This window comes from Lissotriton helveticus, chromosome 1_1 (genome assembly GCF_964261635.1).
Source record: "Lissotriton helveticus chromosome 1_1, aLisHel1.1, whole genome shotgun sequence".
Lineage (NCBI taxonomy): Eukaryota > Metazoa > Chordata > Amphibia > Caudata > Salamandridae > Lissotriton > Lissotriton helveticus.
Window position 1 is genome coordinate 1181253070 of NC_136057.1, and position 27051 is coordinate 1181280120.

A 27051-nucleotide genomic window follows, 5' to 3' on the forward strand; every position below is an offset into this window, starting at 1 on the left:
TGCAGAGTCAAGTGTTGAAAGAATTGGGTGAGTACAATGCTCAGTATGGTGTTATAGCAACTTCGGGCACTTTGCCGGTTACAAAGCCTATCAAAGTGGTGTTGTGGAATGTTGCGGGGCTGAAGGGCAAACTGGATTGTAGTGATTGAGGGTCGCTCAATAGATCAGTACGATATATGCTTATTTCAAGACACCTGCCTGACCAAGGGAGTCCAGAATTTAGCCAATGCAGCCTTCTTTAAGACAGTCATTGTAGAGAGGGGGGCAGACCAAAAGGCGGGTTGTCTACATGGGTAGCCACACACCTGGGATGCTCAGCAAACATGATAGATACCCTCTCTGATGACACTGTGTCTTATTAACTTTCATCCCCAAAGTTGATGTGTATTTGGTCAATGTCTACTCTAGAACAATGGCCATTGGCCATGAATCTTCGGTCATGGAGGAATTAATGATCCTTTTATCAACATTACTGGAGAATGCCTTCAAGGTGGTGAGGGGCGACTTTTACTGTCATTTTGAGCCTCTTGATGCTAGCTATGAGGATATCTTGTATGACGAGAATAAGCTGTATGCTACTTCAGTGTTGTCTATACCACCCATTAAGTAATCATCCCCCTGGTGCTTCAAATCAATGCTCTTAGTTTGAATTATCCTTACGGGCTTGCAAGGGAGCACTAAGTAAGACAGCCAGGGAACCCATACATTTAATCTGTTAGGGTGCTCATCCCAAATAGATTAAATCCATATTGCTGTAAGGTTGTGGCCCTTAGTATATATGGAAATCATGCCCAGACAAGATAGCAATCATAATGCTCTGTCCCTTGATTTAGCCCTGCCCACTAGAAGCGCAACAGCGACACAAATTGTTCAGCTGGATGGTAGACTTAGACTGACTTCCTCCAAATGTACAATACAATGGATCACATTGGAGCAATCTTGTGATTCAATTGAAGCTTGCTCTCTATAATAGCTCTCTATAATATGGTGCGTACTTCTCTTCTAGATGTGAGCAACGCTATACATCTGATGGCAAAGTCTCCCAACTGACATGGTGGCCAAGATTCACGCAATGTTAATCTGGCACCCTTAAAGATCCATTTTATATAGAAATAAATTCTGGGGACCCCAGGAAGAATGCATCCTCATGGTTTAACATTTAACTAACAGTGCAGAGTTGCTAAATAAGAGGCATTAAAAACTAAAGATAGTAATTTGATTCGAACTGCGAGAGTCACTTATAAAAAATGCTATCAACTCAGCCCAAAAAAAAGTGGGAACAAGCAAAATTGGACTCTCTCCTTTGCACCACTAAGTGAAAGAATTCTAAGGCATTCTAGAGTATTGTTACGACTGGGAATCGTGAAGGTAGAATGAGCAAAGAGCATATTATTTCAACTGATGTGTGCAATGAGCATTGCCGGTCCCTGTATGGTGCAGCAAAGGGACAAGCTGATCCCGTGGCTGGAACCAGTGGCAAGGGTTTGCCTACCAGCGAGTTGCCTTCCCTTGACCGGAAAGACTACCATGTCATAACTCATCTGGAAGTGCATAGGGCCATTATTAAGATCGCCCCTCACAAGGCCCATGGTATCGATAAAATACCTGGGGACCTCTATTTTCCAATCTTGACATCTGGGGCCCCTATTTGTGGGTAAACTTTAAAGCTAAAACGGAGGGTGCGCCCATCCCTTATTACTGGAAGGGGCTGAAATCATCCCTATTTATAAGAAAGGTTCCCCATTGCTGCCTAGCAAATATAAAAGTATCCTCTCAAGTGATATTAGAGAGACTGCAGGGCTGGATGGAGGAAAATAACGCTCTTAGCCCCTTTTAAACAGGTTTATGGCAGCGCACATCTACGATAGACCAAGTCTTCAGATTACAACATTTATATTGGAAAACTGCAGTTTTTGAGGGCGTCAGCCTCTATTTGATATTTGTGGACTTAAAGAAGACAGCTTTTGACTTGGTCGAGAGATTTACATAGGTGCGTTTTGGCTGGTATGGGGGTACTATCCTACCTGTGCCATATAATTAAGACACTCCATGAGAAGAATTTTGCACAGGTTCGTTGTGGCAAATTGGGGAAACTCTCTGAACCCTTCATTGTTAGCAAAAAAGGGGGGGGGGATTCAGTCAGACAGGACCCAACAATATGTGGTTTGTATATTAACGGCCTTATGGACACACTGAATACTAATAATAATAAAGGTGCACCTAGGCTCACCTCTGTAAAGGTGCCTGCATTGATGTTTGCTGATGATACCCTCCTTATTTCAAAAACTCCAATGGGTATTCAAAGTGTACTGGATAATTGCAATGCTTTCTGTACGTTAAGAGGTTTAGAAATTAAAAGCACCAAGACCAAATTTATGGCCTTCAATCCATCCCACTCTACACGCTTAAATCCTAGTTTGAATGGAATTCCTCTGGCGAGGGTATCTACATTCGAATATCTAGGGAAAACGCTCAGTGAGCATATGGACTGGTCGTTCCATATTACCAAGCAACGGCTTAAAACTGGCACAGCACACGGGCGGGCTCTATAGGGTGTTCTTTTTAAATCAATTAGCCCCACCATTGAGTTTTGTAAATCACAAGCTTTAGACACTAGTATGCATGGGGCCGAGCTTAGGGGACAACAGCCTGTAAGTGACATCATAAAGACTGATAATAGTTTCATCATGCAATAGTTGATGATCCCCCTCCTGCCTCCTCTCCTAGCACCCCATTATTCCCCTTTAGATTAGATCTAGGTGTTAGACCTATCTTGGAGGGAATTGGGCCACCCTCAAGCTGATCTCTTATCGGTTGGCTCTGGAGGAGATTTTAGGGTTATTAGGGGCCAGGAATGTTGCAGTGGCTCCATCATATTAGGGCAACGCTAAAAACAATGGGGAAAGCGAGTTTATGGGATAACCCTGCTAAGGCCAGCTTGTCTGTGTCAAAAGAGGAACTTGCTAAATGGTAAATAGGGCTTCAGTTGTCATCTCTTTTGATGAGTTCTACTCTGGGATCCTTGACAGTAAGATTTCTAGGGCATAAACATATTTACAGATTGGAGGATTTTTTGGATGAAGTACATCCGGCCTTAGCGAGGAAGATCTACATAGGCATGGATAACTTCTTCTGCGTACAGTTACCAGCCGCTGGAGAGGTGAGGGCCATGCTCCGGTGCAGAAATACCTTTCTTGCAGTACAGCTGAGGAAACCGAGGCCCATGCTATATTTTTTTGCCCAGTTTATAAGAAATGTAGGTCTAAATGGCTAGTCCAACTTTGCAGGAATTTAGGTACATCACATTGTTTGGAGGCACTTAGGATTTTGAAAACTGATACACATCAGCCAATAGTTTTTGCTGTCCCTAGATACTTATTTTCAATGTGGTGTTTATGGAAAAGGTTTTTGTGATTGTTCATTCAGTAACTGGCTAATTTATCCGCACTGTTGATCGTTATGATACTGTGTTCCATATTTTGAATTATTACGAATTACCGTGCTGCAACTTAATTTTATTGTTTTTTTGTCTAGAATGAAATATTTGTAGATTTTTAGGTTGTTGAAATGATTAGAGCATAGACAAAATCTAGGCATGTGTCAATGCGTTTATGTCATTGTAATGGACAATGTTTTAAATGAATTATGTTTGCAATCATTGTGATGGTTTTAATGTGCTTTTATGGCCCTATGGGCCGCAATAAAATGAATAAAGATAAAGAATCTAAACAACAGTTTCAGGTAAAGGTATGTATAGATCTCCACATAGTAGATTTTAAAATTACTGAAATGGACACACTCAAAAGAGCCACTGTAGTCGCTTTCCCTGTAGCTGAATGTACTTTAGACTTTATGGTTTATTCGCGAACTAGTAACAGAATGTAATGAATTGGTCAAGTTACAACGCACACGCTGACAACCCATGCCATTACAACGCAGACATTACAACGACCGCATTGTTACTTGGTGTAGGGGGCGGGGGGGTCACTGAAGTTTCGAAAAGTATAATTTACTATTCCAGCTCCAGTCTGTGCAACAGTAGGGAAGGTGTTGGAATTTAAATCCAATACCTTCTGCCCCCTACAGCTAGTTGTTGTAATGACTTGCATTGTAATGGCATGCGATGTAACAACGTAGTCGTTTTAATGACCATGTTAAAATGGAATACGTTGTATCGCATTCGTTTCAAATGATGTTTACCGAATGTAATGCATGAAAAAATCCCTCTAGAAATAGACTGCTTTGAATTGGAAAGACCAATCTTGTTGGGCCTTAGTCCAAGAACAACTGGTCAGTTTGCCTGATCTCTTCTGTTTTGTCTGAATAGAAAGAATTTCATAATCATTTTAACATCTAGAGAGTGACAAGCCCTTTCTACTGGAGTTGAAGGTTTGGCAAGGAAATGGATAGATTCACATGCAAACCCAACATTACCTTTGGAAGGAAGGGTGTGTTCTCATTACAATTCTGTTTTTATGTAAAACTGTGTAAAGCTCTTATGAACATAATACCTGGAATTCAACGACCCTACTCCAAAAATCAATAGCTAAGACAAATACGGAATAACCACCTCTTTTGGCATCTAACAGGATTATAGTCATTCTGTATACAACAGATGCAGACTACCTTCCAATTAAATGCATAATATGCACTAGTGCAAGGTCTTTTCGCCTCTTTATAACTGTCCATACAGTCTCTCTTGTGGAAGATCTAAATGTCCATACTTTGGGACTTCAAGAATCCAACCGCTCAACGATGATGGGTTGGGATTTAAGATCTGGCCCCCAGTAGCAAAAGTCTGGTCTACAAGGCAGCTTCATATGTGGTCTTTCTGATAGGTTAACATGATCTGTGAATCACTATTTTCGTGGCCATTCCTTGGCTACAAGAATCATTCTTTCTCTGGATTATTGTAGTTGATCAACATTGTTTAAATCAGTGAGATGGGAGAAAAAAGTAGGGAAAATTACCTTACTAGTTGATCAAAAGGCCATTCCCCATGGACCCTTAATAGTAATGTCTTGAGGAACGTTTGGGCATTTTTGTTGTTTGCCCCTGAAAATATATATATATATATATATATGTGGCAAGCCCCACTCTTTGAGGACACTTTGTAGTATTTCTTCATTTAGGATCCAATCCAGATTTTTCTTCATCAGTTGACTTAGGGTATCCGCCTGTGTGTTTTCAACCCTCTGTAGGTGGACTGTTGTAGTTATCAGTTCACTCACCAATAGCTATTTCCAAATGATTTGGGTTTCAAGGGGCAATGTTCTAGTGTGTGTTCCCCCTTGTTTGTTTAGATAATACACTGTGGTAGCATTGTCCGCCTAAACAAGGGTACTCGTCCTGAATGATGAGAAGAATGATTTCAGAGCTGGATGGACAGCTCTTAACTCCAATAAGTTGATCTGGTGGGATTTCTCCCTCTCTACGATGCTCCCTCGATCTGTGGGTGGGTCTATGTTTTCACCCCATCCAACAAGTTATACATCTATCACTTTGGTCTGTGAGGGAATGACCAGATGGAAAGATAATCCCTTCGAGGGGGGTTGGCCTCTTGATACCATCATGGGAAAGACTGGAGGGCGTCTTGCGATAATATCTTTTCCCAGCTTCCCTATTTCTGGTTCCATCCGTCTTCAAAACACTGCCGTAACGGTCTCATATGCAGTCTGGCATTAGGAACTAGACAGATGCATGGAGCCAGAAATGCTGAAATCTGTAGAGCTATTGGATGGAGTACTTTCTTCAGACAGCGACACTTCTGCTGGATAGATTTGAGTCTTTCCTCCATAGGATACACTTTTGCGGAAAAAGGTGTATGTCGCCCATAAGTAGCGAATCCTTTGCACTAGAGTAATTGACTTTTGAAGGTTGACTCTTAACTCCAGCTTTGTAAGATATTCGCTGCTAATTGGAAGTACTTCTTTACTATGTCTGGAGATGATGCCTATATTAACTAATCGTTCAGGTAAGGGTATATGATGATTTTTCATTTTCAGAGATCGAATCTACCAACTGCTGCCATACACTTTGAAAAACCAAGATGCTGACTTTAGGCATAAGGGTAGGACTTAAAATTTGAAACTATATTTTCCTAGCACAAATCGTAGAAACTTCCTGTTTTTCTTTATGAACAGAATGGTCAAATACACGTCTTGAAGAACTATGGCGCACATCTAATCCCCCTGATGTAACAGGGCATAGACCTGGTGTAGTCAACATTCTGAATGAATCTTCCGTTATCTATTGGTGACGGATAGATTGAGCATCTCGCTTTGGTTCTTTCTTTTGTACCACAAAGTAACAGGAATAAACCAACACATTTTTGGTAAGCACACACTTCCTCTACTGCATTATTTAAAGTAGGATGTTAATTTCCTATTGAAACAAGTCTTGACAATGTTAGAAAGATTTCTTCTTCAGTGCAGTAGGTGGAGGAGGCTTGAACTTTGAAGAATGTCCACTCTGAACAACATTCAAGACCCTTTTGTTATATTCTGCCACTCTTGTAGATGGTTTGACATACTTCCTTCCACCCACTGGTGTGACTAAGAGAGAGAAGGGAATTAAGGTCTTATTATTTCTGTGAAGGCTTTCCTGTGGCGTCTGATGTTTGTTTACCTCCTATTCCTTTCAAGGTTCTTCTTTATTGGAAAGGCTGGCTGTGCGGTTGTTGCTGCTTTTGTGGTTGCCATTGAAAGGTTTGAGCCCTTGGTAGAAAATACCTTCAATCATAAGGTTCTAGCAGTTGTTTAATTCCTTTCTCTTCTCTTAACCTACTGCCATTAGAGTGTCCATTTCAGTCTTCATTCAGGCCACATCATGACCCACAGAAGAATCATTAAGTTTTCAGTTCTAAAGCCCAACGAATACCACCACCCTAAATGTTGTGCCTGATATTTCATGGATTTATACCTAACTTCCCATAGTTTGAATGGAAACACAGCGTTTTGGAGTCCATGTTGCATCATCCCCCAATACCAAACTTGAGACTTTTTTTCTTTAATCCAAGGATAGCATACACTTTCCTATGAAAGTCTTTTAAGCATCTATTAAATCGAGCAAAAGTTATTAGTGATTAAAAAAATACATTGGAAAAAGAACTACAATCACTATAAACACCTAATGTACATAGGTGAATAACCAAGATATATTGTAAGAAAATACACACTTACCTTTAAGAAAGGGGACTCTTCCAACATATCAAGAAACTCTGGGAAGTAATCCCCCACTTCCTCATCCACCGCTCCAACCAAACTTATCTGTCGCATTGCACCAGCTCTATATGTACCATGGGAGTATGTTCTTTTTACCTAAATGATGAAACAATCTAACTTTAAAATCTTAACAACTGGATACATTAGTCTATTGAGTATTTTGCTTCCAACATTAAACATTTTTCAGAGACTAGCAAGACATTACTGCAAATTCAATATCTATCCTTTAACTTTCACTATTTCCAAAAGTTGGATATTTTCGATGTAATACTACTCTAAAACGAAAGAGTACCTAGTAAAGTAAAAACTGCTGCTCGTAGCCCAAATGCTCTCTCTCTCCTGTAACCGACTAATGGAACACTGTGCCATCTAGGTGAAGCCCACAAAGTGCTTTATTCAAACAATGAATGTAGGTACCTCCTCTAATGTGGCTCAGTCACTGTCTTGATCCAACTCCCACGCACCCTCGACATATTTTTGTCAAACTTCCTGGAACAAAAACATCTGCTTATTACGCATGCAGCTAAAGCTGATCTACCATTAAGGCTGGCCACTGCAATAGTAAAGAGACTCTAGACTACAGGGCCTGCATTATTTTTAGAAGTATCATCTAGTTACATAAGCCAACATTATCCTATATTTTGAACTAACCCAACTTTATTACCAAGCAGAAGGGGGGGGGGGGCGCGCAGGGGTGTCGGGATTCTATTGTCTGCACAGAAATAGCCATCCTAAGTGTAATGCATAATAAACCCACAAAACAGCCCGTCTAGCTGGCATACAGTTCTCCATTTTTTAACACACTTGGCAAAGTCAAAGATCCAGCCTTAGCCGCTTTCTTTTTTCACATTTTAGGTTAGTTTGACCATATTTGTATAATGCTTTGAGCTATCCAGTTCATAGCTTCAGAATGCAAATATTATATATTCCTTATTTTCTTGCTCTAGTCTGTTTATAATACAAGAAATACATTACTTGCCTGTAAATATATTTTTAAATCTTGATGCTATTGTAGATTCGAAGTCTGCCCAGTTTTGAAGGCCGAGTCACGAATAGGAAATCTTGTTTACTTTAGGAGTGTATCACAGGACTAGCAGAAATAACAGAAATGTCAATCCACCACCCACTGTGCCATACACCTTTGACACATCGAAAGAGTTTACTTTATCACAAGCACTGCATAAGGTAAGTGGTAGTGTTGTAATAAGATCATCTGCAACAATTAATTTGTCAATTTCCCTGGGAATAAGGGTCACATGCAAATCGGTAATAACTGCAAAACTACTGTCACATTCTAACATGAAAAACTATAATTCATTCATATGGTGTGCATTAACTGCATAGCAGTACTTGCCCTTCATGGAGGTGGATGCGAATGCTGGATATCAACTAGCATTTTTAGCACTGTATGTCCTACCACTGCTTCTGGCCGTGCATGGATATCCAACAGTAGTGTGCTTTATACCATGTTGCATTTGGACATATATCGGACAGCAACATGTTGCCAATAAAAGCTACTGTGGCAGCGTTCATACATGAATGCGTTCTTGTTCTTACATCTAGATGTTTTGTGAATTACTGAACAACGTAACTAACAATTCTCAATCGAAAGTGGATTAATAAACCTGGAGTTAATAGTTTTGTCCGTCTACAAACATTGGTAAAATCAAGTTAATGCACTAATGCCTTCCTGACAACAAGTGTGTGTATTTAATTTTCTCATGTCAGTTGTGAGCTAATAAGGAACGTTGTTAAATCATTTGTTTAATCTACACTGTATACAGTCACTGGTTTAGACATGAATTTAAGATACTTCATTAATATCAAAACTCCGGGGCGGCTAGTGTTAATGGGCAAAATGGGCGTCGCCCTACCCCTACCACTCTGAGGGGAGAGGCAAAAAGAGAATTTAGAAAATCGTCACCACACAGCTGAAAAGAAACTACTACTTGCAGTTGTTGCTTTATTAGTTTTTTATGGGTAGCTGTGATGAACTTTGCAGATGTCCTGCTCCTGCTGTGTATATGCCTGCTGGGCGAGGTATTCTTCGACCTGCAGGCACAAGCTACAGCTGTGACATCAGGGCAGAGGGCGTGCTGATTTTCAATGCCTGAATAAGGTTGGATTTCGGGCGCTTTCGAAATGGCCCTGGGAGGAGTTACACAGAACTCCATTCACTTCAATGGCAGGGGGCAGGACAATCTGAGAAGGAAAACGAGGTAATGGGTGGAAACAATTTAAACTCATCACTAGAGGGGCGGGCTGTAGGAGGGGTGCAGCCGGATTCTGTCTTCAGTCCTCGTGTGCAGCTTTCACTTTTGGAAACGTAACCGTTACTTATGAAGCTGAAGCGGAGCCCAGCCCTTTCTCTGTGGACACACCTCTCTCATCTTGTTCGACGCAACACAGGCCCAAAAGAATACATGTTGGCACCTATCCTTTAAGCTGCGATAACATGAGCCCTGCCCTGCCCTGGCTACATTAGAGAGTTCATCACTTCTTAGGCCCACGCACTGGGACTCTCAGAGGATGTGCATTTAAACCTGCTGTACTTTAGACACCATCACCAGTTCTTGCCAGACCAGCGGCATTTAATCAGGTAAGTACTGAAAAATATACGTAAAATGCTTATCTTTAAACAAATACGATTTACGAGCTGAAGTTAGAAAGGACATTCGATTTTGAGAACGGTAGAGATCGTCAGGTTACTTGTGCATTTGTATATTTATTCAAAACCTGAAGCGTTTTCAGGATTTGACTCAGTATACCTGGTATTTCTGCTTTGTCACCTGCTACATTCTTAATTTTTTTAATGTGTGATTTCACCGTTATTAAGAAGCTCCAAGCACCAAAAAGCATCTCTCGTTTAAGTAGTTGGCACAAAATAATAAAAATCAAAAACATTAAAAAAAATGTAGTGTCTTGCTTTTAAAGCTACTTGATCGGTGATGACCACTACTGTGGTTTTTCACGGTGATAATACTGGGCCTGTGCAGAGAGATTTATCAGAACCCATTCTCTTGTTTTCAGCATAAATACACAGATCTGATGTATGTCAATTAATAAACTGTGATTCAGGAATTATACAGAATCCAGTCACCAATCGATATGGTAAAAAGAGGCTTTAATTGCAGAGACTAGAATAATAACTTGGAGTGGGGGTCAAGCAAGGCCTCTAAACTTAGAATTGGCTCATTGAGTGTAAGAAGTCTGTGTCAGGTGTCACTAAGTTCTCCATATTAATACCTAGCATTAAATATTCTGCAGCTCACCTTTGAGGTTTTGTCTGGCAACATTAACAGTCTGTTAAAGTGTGTCCGGAGAGTGCCTGTGTTCGTTACGTGTGTGTGTTTTAAGTACATGAGGGTGCATGTGTCTCTTCCTGGCTTTGCACACCCGAAAGCATGCATGCATGCATGTTTGCAGTTGTATGTACACACCTATGTGCTTGCCCTGGTTCCTATGTATATGTGACGTTGAATAGCTGGTGAGTCTGCCCCCCTTTTGTATGTACCAGTATTTCAGTGTGCATGTTGTGGTTCTGTACGCAGACACGTGTGTTTGTATCAGTAAGATGGATACTGTATGCTCAATCCCTAACCAGTCCAATGGATCGGTTTTCATTTCTTTTTAAAGTGATCGTTGTGGGTGCAGAGGGTGCAGTTTTATTGGGTCCATTGAATTCCTTTGGCTGTCAGTTCCTTGTCAAGGTTTTGCAAATTCCAAAGGGCTTAGTGCACACCTTGACTGTGCCATTCCGTGATAGAATAAAGCCTAGTAAAAGCAGATCTCAGACAGAGTCGAAGGGCCAGCAGGGGCAGTTTCGTCTCTAGTTTTTCATTACTGGAAAAGAAACAGAATCTGAGATTTTGCTATTCAGGCGCAACAAGCAGATATTTGGGTGGTTGTTTTTTTTTTGGGTGAGAGAGGAGGTCCTAAGTGGTTACAGATGTAGCAGAGCTGGAGTGCAGAGTGAAGAAGCGTCCAAGAGCGTAGGAGAGAGGAGGAGCACAACACAAAGTTTGAGCTGACAAGCTACTGTGGAGTGTTGGAAGAGGGAGTGAAGGACGGAGGATGAAATTGGGTTGAAGCAGTACTAAGATGAAAGAAGTGGAGATCTCTAAAAGGGGTATGGCCTATGTAATTAAGGCCGTGGCTTAAACAGATAAATTACATTTCTCTGATTCCCATAGTTTGTCACCCATCATGTATTTTGATCCCTGTGTGAGCTCTGCTTTCTTTTGTACCCAGAAATTTAACGCAGCAACTAACATACACCTAAATCCAACCAGCACTAGTGGCTCTGCCAGCGTTTTATAGGTGTTTAAGATAATGGAGTTTCAACATTGATTTTCCTGTAAATAATTAATATTGAAGATGTTGAATTGTGAGGCTGTGGATTACATTTTAATCAGGGATGTGGAATGGGCAGAAGTTTTTATAGTGTCCCAATAATTCCCATTATGTTATCTTTTTTCATGTGTTTAAATATTGCTTCATAAATCTTCTAGCTTTTTCATGACATTTTTGATTCAAATTTACTTTGAAATGCAACATTTTCACCACTTTTTTCAAAACGTGCCCAGGGTGAGAAAAGCCCTGAGCCATAATTATGTTAGTTGGGATTGCTCATTTCATTTTCTCACTACATAAATCTCAACTTTTACGCCTCACCACTTTGAAATGTCACCAGCCACCACTGTCTTAGTGTGTTTTAGAGGAATGGTTTTTGTAATGCTAAATTCCGGAGTTTTCTTACCCAGTACATGTGCAATTAATACATCATCGAGTGGCAAGTATTCTAATATGCACTTTCATATTAGTTCAAGTTGTGTTGATTTCAATCTGGCGCAGCCTTTGGCCAACTGACTACTTTTATGAACCACACAGAACGATGCCATGATGAATGTGGTTAGCGCCAAATTCCCCTCTTGCACAACATTAGCCTTGTGCTTGTAGCCTTTAAGTATTGTAAAACGCCCTCAATATCTTTCAACTAACAAACAGGAAAGCTGTACATGTGACTATGTGCTCTCCGATTAATGTACCAGGCTGGACTATTCCCATCCCTTCACAACAGCTATCCTTTTACTCTCTTCAGGCCTGTTATACCAGGCACTGTAATAATCGCTGAGCATGGTTCAGCATGGACTCCGATAAGTAGGATTCTGTGCTCTTCTCTTAGTGTCACTAAACCAATAGTGGCTTGAGTAGTTCTATCTTTACCCAGTTGTGGTATTCTGGGCAACACATGCATGATGAGTATGTCAGACACTGTGTCTAAGCCATACTGGGTCTAATCATCTTCTTTTCTTTTAATTGCTAAGTTTCCTAAGCTTTCATGAATGATATTTATTGTGTGAAATGTTGTGGTACAACTTTAAATTTCTGCACCAACGTTATTAATAGCTCTCTCAAGGTTGACCTTCTGAGGGCATTTAACAAGCACCAGACTCAAACCCATATTTTGTCGATTAAAGTATGCCATTAGAAGTAGTTCATTTTCCCCAATACATTTTACAGAATGAAATCAAATACAAATGAAATACAAATTTATTGAAAAAAAGGTGGTGTAGAATGTAATGTTAACAGAAAGAGAAGAGAAAAAGAAGACTGGTGCACAAGTCCTTTTGGCACGAAAAATATCTTGAAGAAAAGATTGTTGAGCCCTGTGAGTAATGGTTATTTACAAACACACAAAGGCAACATACAACAGTGTATAGAAGGGGTAGTGATGGAGAAAAGAATAAAGCAAAAAAAAAAAAATGTTGGAAAGAAATCCAAAGAGAAAAGGTAAATGAAAACATTGATTACTACTAGACTGAGGTGAGCGTGATGCTGGTGGGGTTCATCCTAATCTTGGGTTGATGTCGGTTTCGGTTTCTGTGAGAAGCAGTGAAGCCCTTACTTTCAGAATATTCTTTACCAAAATGGATAATGAATGATAAATTATACAGCATAATGAGGCACATTTTGTGATATTATGACCCTTGGTAATACTGTCTGGGCAAACATTTTGACTCAGTATATGGATTTAATTATTTTTTTCACTCTTATCTTATAATGGTTCCCAATATGTCCACAATGAGTTTGTGAGAAAGGTTTGCTTTTTTTAGACTTCGGTAGCGTGTAGTTTAGAATGGCACTGGGTATCTATCTAGTTGCAACCTTTAAAGTTGCGGAGAATGCGCTTATGAAACTATTTAAGGATGTGTGTGCCCAAATTACTGGTTGATAATTAAATATTAATTTTTAATCTTTACAAACAGCATTCATCCCTCTGTTTTGTTTGTGGGTAGACGAGCACAATTCTGAGTTTTAAATCCACTGAGAATTTGTTTATAATCTTATCAAGGTCAGAAAAGGGTTGGTGAGGGAATCGTCTGCGAAGCATGAATAATTGTAATTTTGTCTATTCATCCACACAAAGATAAATATTAAGCAAGTCACTAAGCTTTTCAGCTGTGTGCTTAGTATTACGATCAATTGTTTCTTTTTGGTAGTGCCCCAAGTTTAACAGTCCTGTATTCCAAATACCCTCCTCTTCTATCACCACCAAGGTTTAAGTATGTTAAGCGGGTTGCACTCAGTTTATTTTATTAACCCCATCCATGCTGATGACGTACCCCAGCCGTCGTGCTCGTGTGCTGATGACGGCTGGGGTTCATCATGAACCCGCCCACTCAATAAAACTGCCGCACAGGCGCAGAATCGCGGCCGCATGGAAGGGGTTAAAGGCATAACCAGGAATGTCAGCCTATTCAGTAACTTGAAGGGTAGATTTTATTTAAAAAAATTAACAAAGAGAATTATGTTGTGTACATAATCTGCATGCTTTGGACCCCAAGTTGAATACCACTGAATACTGTATTCTCTCTATGCAATACCAGTAACAATTCAAGTACAAGGCAGAATAACGAAATAGAGGGCATCCTTTTCTAGTTCCTTGTGTTAGGAGGAAGAGTGCAGATGAAGTGCTAGGAGCCAGGGAACTACATCAAATGATATTTCACATCCAGTGTGAAGGCTGCTAGGGAATATTTTAATGGGTTGACGTTTATAATTACACGTTTCTTGAGTCCAATTCGGGTACTAGAAAGTCTGACCTTCCTAAAAACGGTTCGCCACTATGTAAAAGTACAGTAAGAAAAAGTCTATTTGTTAGGATCACTGTGCAGACTGTTCAGGTAGGAGAATAGATATTGAGGTAAATGTAGCACTAATACAATACGTTCTCATGAATGACTAAGCATTTGTCTTGTTTCAGTGCTATGGATCCGTTGCAGTTTACAGAGTACAAAGAGGCATGTCCTTCGATGCAAACAATCGGCGGTCTTCACGTGACATGACAGAAATTATAGTGTCTTGTAGTTTCAGGCCATCCCAGAAGTAAGCCTAAGTGCCTGCATTGTGTTAAAGTTGCTTCCTCTGAGAAGATTAATCTGAGGCATTAAGAGAGGTCAGATTCATCACCACTTACATAGTTCTTACTTTCTTTAATGACAGCATGGACTTCGGTGCCTTTGCCAGATTTTTGTGGGATTTTACTTTCTCAATTGTCCTCTTCTGAGGATCTTTCATTTGGAACAGGTACTTTTAATGTGGTTGGTGAATAGCCACGTCTTTTCTGGCACGTAGACAGTTGGTCCAGTCTTAAAGATTCCAGACCCTCTGGGTTTTCTCGTTTTAAGATAACAAGTATTGTGTGGATGATTGTAGCAGGCTACATTGAAGGAACTGATCAGCTCCCGTAATGGAGAGAAAGAAAATGGATGCTTGGGAAACTCAAGAGTGAGTGGCAAAAGAGGCTATAGTGAGGGAATTTAGTGAGATAATGCTGTACCTGCCATTATAGATAGAAAACACATTCTGGAATGCTATCACAACCGGTAGAGTTTGGCAGTGTCTTCTGATCAAATACCCCAAATGGAGATCAAGGGTGGATTCTTTGACATTGCCGCTGCAAATTTAGAGGTCCAAGTATGTTATTCCCGTCTACAATGTCAAGGAATCTGGCAGACTGAAGCTCTTTCAGTTTCCAGCTATTGCTACAAGATGATAATTACATCTCAGCAGTGTCAGAATGCATGTGTTGAGTCTGTCACCAGCTGAGGAAGGTTGAGGGCCTCTACATTAGCCAAGATGGCTCTTGACTGGGCGAGGTTGGATTGGCGGTACCAGATGTTAAGGTCCCCCCAAAATGCAGGGGTGGTTATGGTTTACTGTGATGGTAGACAGTATCAGTTAAGGTGTCTCGGAAAGCTCTGTTCTGTTTGTGTCTTTTTTGCGCAATGGGCAATATCTATATCTGACTACAAACCAGTAGGAGGATGAAGTAATAGGAGTACCATCCTAACTTCACAATCAGTCATACTTAAACAACTCAACTCCCAAGGTCTGCTAAACCAACATGACATTTGCTCACTACCACACTAGGTATTTACTAATCACCTTGTGACTCCAACACCAAGAAAATTTACTTACAGCAAGCAGACATTATTAGGCATCAGCCAAGGTGGTTGAGGAGGTTGGATACTGGTGTCCTAGGTTACATCATACTGTGGCTCTGCAAACTGGGTCAAGTACAATTGTTTCCGTATTTGACTCTACGGGTAGCCAGGGAGAGAAGTCATAGGTTTCTCAGGGACGTACCATGGGGCATGAGCTCAGAGCTCAACAACCAATCACCAAACACAATTTTAATTTCCAGCCAAGTGCATATATTTTACGAAAATATAGTATCTTTTAATTTCACTGCTGTATGGAAAATTACACAGTTCAACTTGTTTCACAGGGCGGTGATCGTGGTGATTATTCTCCTTTGTGGTTTTACATCCACTGAGTTTTATGGTGCTAATCCCATGCAGGTTCACTTGATGACTGTTCACCCCCCCCCCTCCCCAGTAGGTAAGGCATGCCTCAAGCTCAGGTGCAATCTCAATTTTACCCACATCATATGTGCACATTTCTTCAAAGTCATTACCTCTGGTGGAGTAGTGGGTAATAGGATAGTCCTTCCATGCACCTCTGAAGAAGATCCAGCACCTCACTTTACTCATGCAGGAGCGTCCCATGGTAAGGGATGACAGTCCCACACTCTGCCAGGCAAACCAGCATGGCCTGATTATCTGCCTACACTGCTGCACCTCCCAACACAGTCATATGGTTGCACTGGCAGGCAGTTGCAGATCTAATCGGGTGAAGCGTTAACCACAGGAGATGCAGCCACCAATTGGCTAACGCAGGAAGATGCAGCCCTGATTAGGCCAATGCAGGTACAACTGCTTGAAGTCCTCCCTACCAGGAAACAGACTGACCCATGGAACTCTTTGCAGTATGTGTAGCACCTAGCTTAGGATGCACTGGGCACCTCCTCCTGGACAGTCTCCCCCCTGAAAGCTCAGGCAGACCCCTTTCACATCTCAACAGGAAGGCAGGCTTCCAGGCCTTTAGCTTCTCCAATAGAAAGTGCAGACTTCAGGTGATGTCCCCTCACCTCAGGGAGACTAGCTGTAAGGCAGACATGTCACACAGCACTCCTTAGCGGAGTACTTCCTTCCTTGGATTTGAAGAAACTGGAAAAGGGTCAGACTTTTCTATACCTGGATCTACTGTCAAAAACGTTAGAACTGGCTTGGTATGGTTCTCTTTGAAGTGTCCCAATCAGGCTGCTCTCCAGACACAGACTTTGTGTCAAGTGATGCTTTTCACAAAAGGTATCACTCCAGATTGGAGCACGTACAACCTAAGCACAAAGAAGTGAGAGGTTTTTGAGTCTAGCTATCATCAGCCTCTCTGAAGTTGTAATCAGTAAAGACAAAAAAGGCAGGTCTCACCTAGAGATGTTCTTCCCATGCACGTCAGAAACTGCAGTCTGCACCTATCATCAACCAAAAGGAAGAGCACGGAAAGAACTATCAGCAGCTTCTTGCTTACAAAGTCTTCATGGAATTTCTGAAGGTAGCCTCCCCACCATCCTCACTACTTCAGTGCCTGGATCTAAAACCTGCAGTTACAGAAATACAGACAATATACATTTTCTTTCTGGGGAACGTGTCCTCATCCTCTATCTTGGGTCATGTCAAGCATGGGCATAGAGACATACACACACAATCCCTGGAGCGGTACATGATGTGGGCCTATAGACAACACTTTCAGGAACAAAGATAACCGGCATAGGGAAAGCCAGCAGATTCCACTTTTGGGACCAATTAACCTCATGCCTGCTGGAGCGATTCTCCTGCAGTGCTGGGCCGTAATAAAAACGGGTGTGGTCATGACGAGCTGAGCTCGTCATGAGCACCTGAGAGGTATATGCCATGACGAGCTGAGCTCGTCATGAGCACCGAAGGGGTTAACTTTACCTACGGCTTTTAGTGTTGCTGTAGAGCACTCCAATTCTGTGTAGCATGGCTAAGCAAGAAAAAAAGTCCTATGATGCACTCACCTGTCATTTATAGGCATGCACACCACACATGCACACACCTACAAAATGACGCAAGCTCCTTTATATTTTTATTTAAAAGCAGGTGGAGGAAGCAGCACGAGGAGGGGGTGAGGAAACAAGGGATCGGGAGGTAGAACAGAAGCAACACTGGGGCATGGGTGTAGAAAGCAACATTGAAAGGCACTGGTAGGGGCAGAGAAAAGCAAATGGGTAGGACTACGACGTGAGGGGCGCGGGGGAGACGAGAAAACGTGCAAGACAGAGGGCAAAGGGTAGGTGCGGGAAAGAACACAGACACGAAAGTAAGTAATGTATTGCGGCTTAAACAGCAGATATTTGATGCACCATGGCACCAAGGATTAGACCTTTCTCCCACGAATAGTTGATCTACTACTCTTAAAAAAAAAAATGGGGAATATGAGTAAGTTAACAGGTACACAGCAGTACATGTTGCACCCATACTCCTTCTCCCTTTCAGAGTCCTAGTTCAGATTTCAATGACTAGTTATTTATATGCTTCGCACCAATGTCTGTGGTAGGACATGAAGAATTCAAGCATTTGGCCTGTGTTAGATGGGATTGTATGGGCTGCTGTAAAATTTCAAATTCATGGACCAGCAGAGGTGGTTAATGTTCCAAATGTACTTTGTGTTTCAATGGGGGATGTTGTTAAACAAAACATACACTCTGATGATTGGGATGTCCAAGCCATTGAAGCTCTTTTTTCTGATTTAAAATTTTATGCTGCTTTTGATGCTGAGAATTTATACTTAGACTCCGCAAACTACAGTGACTGATTTTGCTACCAAAACTATGGCCATAATTTTCTGCATAAGGCTAATACATTTAGAAATGTGGTTAATTACACCCAATGGGAACATTGTCCTACTCCCACAGAAGGCAGCTCCATTACCCTTTTGAAAAAAATCACATATTTCACTGACTTTAATCAATCTAACCCGAGCTCCTTTTATTTAAAATTAAATTCTAGATCGAATTCTAAAGTGAGGCTTACTCACACAAAATTACTGTATTCTAAATCCTTTATGGATCAGTTAGCTGTGGGTGGCTATGAGCTATGGAAAGATACAATAGACCTTAAATCTGTTTGGGGTTCTAAACCTTGGCAGGTGCAAGGCACTGAGGCTTTGCAACGTGTATGCCTTATTCAGAGCCACATGTTTTTGAATAGTACGATTTCACAAACAACATGTCTTGGTTTGGCCACTTCAAAACAAATGAATACCCTTAAAATTCCAAATCTGTATGAATACACTAATTGGGACAATCATACTGATATGTCCCTTGATGAATTGCAATCATTAATTTCGAACATCTCATTTATCATTTCGTCCCTGGACCCTGAGGGCTGGCTGTTATGGCAAACAAGTTCTGATTCTTGTCAACAACGCTTTCTGGGTCTAGCCCCTTGCTTCACACGGGACGGAACCGATCCCCGTTTCGAAAATTCCCACTCAGTAACTACTTATTCAATGGGGAAATTATGTCAAAATTGGCTGAAACATTCCACCCTAGCATCTGTTAAACATCATTTATCTTTATTAAACAACAATGTTGACTTGACTGATTTTGATAAAGGTCCTTTGGGTGGTAGATCCAAAAGATATATATATGCTATTTACAATGAAGTTTGGAAGCTGTCGCAAATTGAGGTGGCTTCCCGTTTAAGGGCAAAAGACCAGGCACATTTGGAAAAGGGGCTTGCTTTCATTGATATTAGCATCAATACGCTCTCCTCCAGGATTTACACCTTAGATAACATTGTTTCATCTGTTGTGGATATTGTGCAAGATGAAGTGTCTGTTTTGACCCATGGTCAAAATCAATTGCGTTCCTTAATGCAGTTTGCTTGGACTTTACAAACTTTAAAGTCTGGGAAAGTTCCTTGGGACTACATGAATACTTCGTCATTGTTTTTACCTTTTAATTTAACAGAAAAACAACAGTTCATGTCCATGAAAGATGCAACATATTCCAAACTGCATATTGAAAAATTAGAACTGTTATAATTTTCTGTAGCCGAATTAAATTCAGCTGTGTGGCTCATCCATGGTTTAATAACATTACCTTTTCCTCCGTTCAAATTTAGTTCATGTATTGAACACTATGCCCTGGGTAGATATATGAACAACTTGGTACCGCTTTTCTCCATGAGGTTTGGTCTCTGCCCTACTCATACAGATGTCTGAGAGATGGCAAAGAAGTTTACTTAAAGGGGGAGGACTGCATTTCCACACCTGATCACTCACTAGTGTGCAAAATTACACAATTGCACGGCGCACACCAACATTCAGATTATTAGCTAACGTTAGCTTTTTACTTTTAAATAATAAAGACTGTTGCAGGATGTTGGCTGGAATTCCGTACATTGTCACTGTCTCACAGCATGTAGTTTGCTGTAAAAATTTGCTTTTTCCGCCCCCGCATGGGAGGCTTGATATCTCCATCTGGCCTTCCATTCCGACCCTGAAAGCAGAGTTCAACAAGTTAAACATAATAAGGGCTCTATTGTCCCAGAAGAAGTCCCTCTTACTTCTTCTCGTGAAAGATTTGTCCTTCACGTTGCTAACACGCATACTGAGGTACACGCGCTTTTAAATACGGATTTCCCACTTCATTTTCACATTTTGATCCACACTATCTTTAATGCCTCTACCACTACAGGCTTGGCCCATTTTTTTTAATTGTTAGCTCCAGCCTTGTGACCTCATTCCAAATTATATTTGGTGTGATACCGGCATTTTTTCAATCTATTTTTTCCAGCATCTTTGGTGGCTTCCCTCTAATTCTCGCCTTGGCTGCCGGTGTGCTGCTGTTGATTTGATTGGTCCAAATGGCTGCACTGTCTGTGTCAAGAGACAGCCAACCCGGCTGACCCTGCTTCGTGATCGTATGATTGAACGCTATGGAGCGCTGCCATTGGCCACATTGAGCGTGGCATACGGATTATCCTTCCACTTTTCATATTTTACTTGCGTTCAGCCTGTGTTCCATTCACTGGATTGCCAATTTGAATGGGCATTAGAACTCTGTCTCTCAAATAGGGTGTCTCCTGCTCCAGATTATGATCATCTAATGAGTCCCTTAGTGGCTCATGAGTTGGCCTGTTCTGAAATCGGGATTATGACCTGCGCGTTGGCGCACAGAGTTTTGGCAAATTGAGATATATGTGCGGCTGCTCATGACTTCCTGGAACGGAGTTATATTGAAGAAATCGCAAGCTGTCCTCTGATTGTCCTAGAGCACGGGTACTCATAGTACGGCCCGCGGGCCGTTGGCGGCCCGGCAAGCCTTCTGTGGCGGCCTGCGGACCTTGAGACATCAGATACCCGTGTTTTGCATTTTTTAAAGATTGTCTGAAGCAGCGCGAGAGACTCTGCTGCTGTGTGGGGGCTGCCGGCCGGGCGATGCTAGCGATAGCCAGAGTAAAGCTGCAGGGGCCTAAGAGGAGGTGAAATACATCAAGCCTCATTAACATGCAAATGGTCTTTTAAAGACCTGTTAAGTGTTCGGGTGGCTGTGTGTGTGTGTGTGCCCCGGCTGACACACAGGCAGGGTGTGATGACAGAGGGTGACAGAGGGAGTGGGAGGGAGGGGGGGACGGAGAGGGATTGAGAGGGAGTGAGTGAGAGAGAGTGAGAGAGAGTGAGAGTGAGAGGAGGTGAGTGAGAGGGAGTGAGTGAGTGAGAGGGAGTGAGTGAGTGGGAGGGAAGTAGGGAGAGGTAGTGAGAGTGAGAGGGAGGGGGAGGGGGACGGAGAGGGAGTGAGAGTGAGGGAGAGTGAGAGGGAGTGAGGGAGGGAGACGGAGAGGGAGTGAGAGGGAGGGAAAGTGAGGGAGACGGAGAGGGAGGAAAAGAGAGGGAAAGGGAGTGATAGGGAGGGGGACGGAGAGTGAGGGAGAGGGAGGAAAAGGGAGTGAGAGGGAGGGGGACGGAGAGGGAGTGAGAGGGAGGGAAAGTGAGAGTGAGAGGGAGGGAGACAGAGAGGAAGTGAGAGGGAGGGGAAGGGAGGGAGACAGAGAGGGAGGAAAAGGGAGTTAGAGGGAGGGGGACGGAGAGGGAGTGAGAGGGAGGGAAAGGGAGGGAGGGAGACGGAGACGGAGTGAGAGGGAGGAAAAGGGAGAGAGGGAGACGGAGTGAGAGGGAGGAAAAGGGAGGGAAAGGCAGTGAGAGGGAGGGAAAGGGAGTGAGAGGGAGTGAGAGGGAGTGAAAGGGAGGGAGACGGAGAGGGAGTGAGAGGGAGTGAAAGTGAGGGAGATGGACAGGGAGTGAGAGGGAGGGAGGAAAAGGGAGTGAGAGGGAGGGGGACGGAGAGGGAGGAAAAGGGAGTGAGAGGGAGGGGGACGGAGAGGGAGGGAAAGTGAGAGTGAGAGGGAGGGAGACGGAGAGGAAGTGAGAGGGAGGGAAAGGGAGGGAGACGGAGAGGGAGTGAGGGAGTAAAAGGGCGGGAAACGGAGGGAGGGGGACGGAGAGGGAGTGAGAGGGAGGGAAAGTGAGAGTGAGAGGGAGGGAGACAGAGGAAGTGAGAGGGAGGGAAAGGGAGGGAGACGGAGAGGGAGTGAGAGGGAGGGAAAGGGAGTTAGAGGGAGGGGGACGGAGAGGGAGTGAGAGGGAGGAGGAGGGAGGGAGACGGAGAGGGAGTGAGAGGGAGGAAAAGGGAGGGAAAGGGAGGGAAAGGGAGTGAGAGCATGTAAGAGGGAGGGAAAGGGCGTGAGAGGGAGAAAAAGGGAGGGAAAGGGAGTGAGAGGGAGGGGGACGGAGAGGGAGTGAGAGGGAGGAAAAGTGAGGGAAACTGAGTGAGAGGGAGGGGGACGGAGAGGGAGTGAGAGGGAGCGAAAGTGAGAGTGAGAGAAAGGGAGAGGGAGTGAGAGGGAGGAAAAGGGAGGGAAAGGGAGTGAGAGAGAGAGAGAGTGAGAGGGAGTGAGACAGGGAGGGAGAGAGGGAGAGCTAGAGAGAGGGAGGGAGACCGAGAGAGAGAGAGAGAGAGAGAGAGAGAGAGAGAAAGAGAGAGAGAGAGAGAGATGTGTGTATGCCGGGTCTGGTGGCACTGCAGGGACCTGTGATCAACCTCATGGTCAGTTTATTTTATTGCGCTAGCCCCGCCCCCTCCCCCACTGACCCCGCCCCACCGGTGCGGCCCTCGAGAGAAAGTTTGTGAGTACCCATGTCCTAGAGGCTCCTGCTATCGAAGAATATGTATGCTCATTTCCATTGCTCAATTGGATGGCGGATTTCTTTGCTGATAATAACAAGCATTTGCAATGCAATAGGTCTCGCATTAGGAAAGTTTGAGCTATTGGTATTGTAAATGACACATTTTTTATTTATGTGTTGGTTTTGAAAATAGCGAAATTAATAGCTTTGTCAGTTACAATGCCAATACTTTTAACTTTCGCAAATGTGACATCTATAGCATTTGTAATGCAATATGTGTTGTATTTACGTGACTTGGATGTATTGATATTACAAATAACAATTGCTTTTAATTTTTTTTAATAATTAATACTTAAAAGTTATAGTAATTTATAATGGCAATAGCTTAAACTTTTGTAAATAACTTTTGTGAAGATTATGTTCAGTGTATTTTATTGTGACGAAAATCCAACAGAAGTGAAATATTAACATCTTTTTGTGACATATGTAATGAAGCTTGAAACATTGAGAGAACCTATTTGAACCAGTTGTTGTTGAATGGTTGCACAGATTGGTGCTGTGGTGGCGCTGAGTGATGTTGTGGTTGCGACGAGTGATGCTGTGGCGTGCAGGGAAGCTGTGGTAGCACATAGTGATGTTGTGGTGCCCCTGAGTGATGCTGTGGTGGTGCTGAGTGATGCTGTGGTGGTGCGATAGATATATGGAGTGTAATTATGAGGCGTGTAACTGTGTGGCACTGAGTGGTATTTGGAGTGTATGTTGCACTGAGTGCAGTGTAATTATGTGGCGGGTAATTATGTGGCACTGAGTGGTATTTGGGGTGTATGTTGCATTGAGTGCAGTGTAGTTATGTGGTGTGTTATTATGTGGCACTGAGTGGTATTTGGAGTGTATGTTACGTTGAGCACAGTGTAAATATGTAGCATATAAATATGTGGAACTGAGTGGTATTGTCTGGAGTGTATGTTGTATTCAGTAGAATGTAATTATGTGGCGTGTAATTATGTGGCACTGAGTGGTATTGTTTTTAGAGTATGTTGCATTGAGTGCAGTGTAATTATGTGGCGGGTAATTATGTGGCACTGAGTGGTATTTGGAGTGTATGTTGCATTGAGTGCAGTGTAGTTATGTGGTGTGTAATTATGTGGCACTGAGTGGTATTTGGAGTGTATGTAGCATTGAGTGCAGTGTAATTATGTGGCGTTTAATTATGTGGCACTGAGTGGTATTTGGAGTGTATGTTGCATTGAGTGCAGTGTAATTATGTGGCGTGTAATTATGTGGCACTGAGTGGTATTTGGAGTGTATGTCGCATTGAGTGCAGTGCAATTATGTGGCGTGTAATTATGTTTCACTGAGTGGTATTTGGGGTGTATGTTGCGTTTAGCGCAGTGTAAATATGTAGTATATAATTATGTGGAACTGAGTGGTTCTGTCTGGAGTGTATGTTGTATTCAGTAGAGTGTAATTATGTGGCGTGTAATATTGTGGCACTGAGTGGTATTGTTTGGAGTGTATGTTGCATTGAGTGCAGTGTAATTGTGTAGCATATAATTATGTGGCACCGAGTGGCATTGTTTGGCGTGTACGTTGCATTGAGTGCAGTGTAATTGTGTAGCATATAATTATGTGGCACTAAGTGGCATTGTGTGGAGTGGGTGTTGCATTCAGTAGAGTGTAATTATGTGGCGTGTAATTATGTGGCACTGAGTAGTATTTGGAGTGTATGTTGCATTGAGTGCAGTGTAATTATGTGGTGTGTAATTATGTGGCACTGAGTTGTATTTGGAGTGTATGTTGCATTGAGTGCAGTGTAATTATGTGGCGAGTAACAATGTGGTACTGAGTGGTATTTGGAGTGTATGTTGCATGGAGTGCAGCGTAATTATGTGGCGTGTAATTATGTGGCACTGAGTGGTATTTGGAGTGCATGTTGCGTTGAGCGCAGTGTAATTACGTAGCATATAATTATGTGGCACTGAGTGGTATTGTGTGGAGTGTATGTTGTATTCAGTAGAGTGTAATTGTGTGTGAGGGCGCAGTGTGCGTGAGGGCGCAGTGTGCGTGAGGGCGCAGTGTGCGTGAGGGCGCAGTGTGTGTGAGGGTGCAGTGTGTGGCCTAAAGTACTGTGAGGGCGCAGTGTGGGTGTCCTAAAGTAGTGTGAGGGCGCAGTGTGTGTGTCCCAAAGTAGTGTGAGGGAGCAGTGTGTGTGGACTAAAGTAGTGTCACGCATACACACATTCAAATACACATACACTGGTGAAGGCTCGCAGACACATAGAAACAATATGTACATGCTCTCAGACATACACATCAGGTGAAACTTCCCCGAGGCAGTCCTTGACATGCCCTTGTGTATGAGGTGTTGTTGGTGTTTGGTTGCACCTAGTTCCGTGATGTAGTTGTAGAACAGTGTACAGAATAGGGGTGTTGGGGCAGAATGAAGAGGCAGGACAAAATGGATGGGGTGAAAGTGAAGAGAGGGCAAAGAAGGGAGAATGGATTGAGATGCAGATCGAGAACAGAATAAGGAGGGGGAAAGAAGGAGATAAGTAATCTGTATAGGTAGAGGGGAAGAATAAGAGAAAGAGATAGGATGGGTGGAGGAGATTCAATAGAAAACTCGGGAGAACAAAGAGGGCAGAGTAAGGGGAGAAGGCAACAATGAAAGAGAAGAGGACAGGAAGCGTGACCGAATAGGAGAAGAAATAAGGTCACTAAAACTCAAATTATTCCCATTGCGATTTCCAAGATATGTTTCTATCTATCTTTTTTTTTTTTTAATAATAAATAAGACTGCAGTTCACTTGGGAATCTTGATTTTCTTGGAAGCCAGTAGAGCGGCTGGTAAGCGACAAAAAAATGGTAGGAAAAGAGTAGTGGGGAAGATGTGTTGTGGCTGCCTGCTGTCCATATGGCGTCGCTGGTCTTTCCTGTGAAGCTTTGTGACAACAACTTGTTAATTTATGTTAGTAGGAGTGCCCGAGCGGATTCCTTTGAAGTGTTTGAAGTCTGATGCTGGCTGCAAGCAAACCAAATGGTGTGCGATGTGCACGAGCCCACACACATGCACTGTAGGCAATCCGCCTTTGGGAGCATTTCTGAGACCCCTACTTAATATCTTGGCCAAAGCATTGCTAAAGCAATGCCTTAGACGAGACCTAACAAGGGTATTGTGTTGGCTAACTAAATGTTTAAAAGGTCCCAAAAGTGAGACCTATTGGCTATACCAATGCTTGCTAGGCCTTGTGGCCTGAGAACAGGGCCATAGAAACTGAACCTGTACCTGGAAATTGTGAAAGAAGCCGGTACGGGGGAAGCGTGAGGTAAAACGTTAGGTAAAATGTGAAAGTAACGAGGCCTGTGAACTGTGAAAGATTGCCGACATCGAGGCCTGTGATCCAGAACACAAACTATCACAAACTTGATATTTATATTCTAATGAGGGCACAGGAAGAAAGCACGAAGAATGAATGACTCCAGTCAAGCATACATTATGTAAACTGCCAGATCAGAGGATGAGTGTCAACAATCTCCCATCTCTGACTGCAGAGGGGTGACTCGCGCCCCCTCCTCAACGCGGAGATGAACCAGAGATGTGCAATGTCCCTTCAATAAAGCACCAGCCGCAATCACGTCCCACAACAGCTCCACCACACTTCCTCCTTTCTTATTGCCTTGAATATTTGTCCGAACAACTTTTTACAGATAGTTAAAAAGAGAGGGAATTGTTTATTGAAGGCTTTAGGAACCTTCACCTACTGTCATGTGCGTTTGTTCCCTCAAATGATAAAGGGGAGGGGAGGGTACGTTTGAGTTCAGGGGTGTAGGAAGGGATGATGGGGAGAGGGGAGTGAACCCCTCTACTGTACCCCAGTAGGATCGCACACCGATCCTACTGGGGTACAGGCCCCTCTATTAACTCTCCCCTGATGAAAGCCTATCTACCCTCCCGCCCACTCAGGTCTACGACCTCCCACCTCGCCTCAGTACCACGCATTAGGAAGGCCAGATGTGGAGGCCGCTCGCTTTCTTACAACCTGGCTAGGATCTGGAACTCCCTTCCCCTCCCTATCAGATCAGAACCTAACCTTCTCACCTTCCGTAAACTATTAAAAACTTGGCTCTTCAGCAAAATTCCAATCTAACTTTTCACTCAGCTTCTCTTACTCCAGCCTCTCCAGCCCACCTCACTCTTTTCTATAGC

At 42.8% G+C, this 27051-nt stretch overlaps 1 protein-coding gene across 2 annotated transcripts in view; it reads right to left on the reverse strand.

Moving 5' to 3' along the window:
• The window catches only part of RSBN1L (round spermatid basic protein 1 like), a 281128-nt gene that overhangs the window by 81639 nt on the left and 172438 nt on the right, over window positions 1-27051 (reverse strand). For both annotated transcript variants that reach the window (XM_078679246.1, XM_078679237.1), the window contains exon 4: window positions 7182-7319. In XM_078679246.1, the coding sequence (XP_078535372.1) occupies window positions 7182-7319 (138 nt within the window). The remainder of the gene's footprint in view (window positions 1-7181; window positions 7320-27051) is intronic.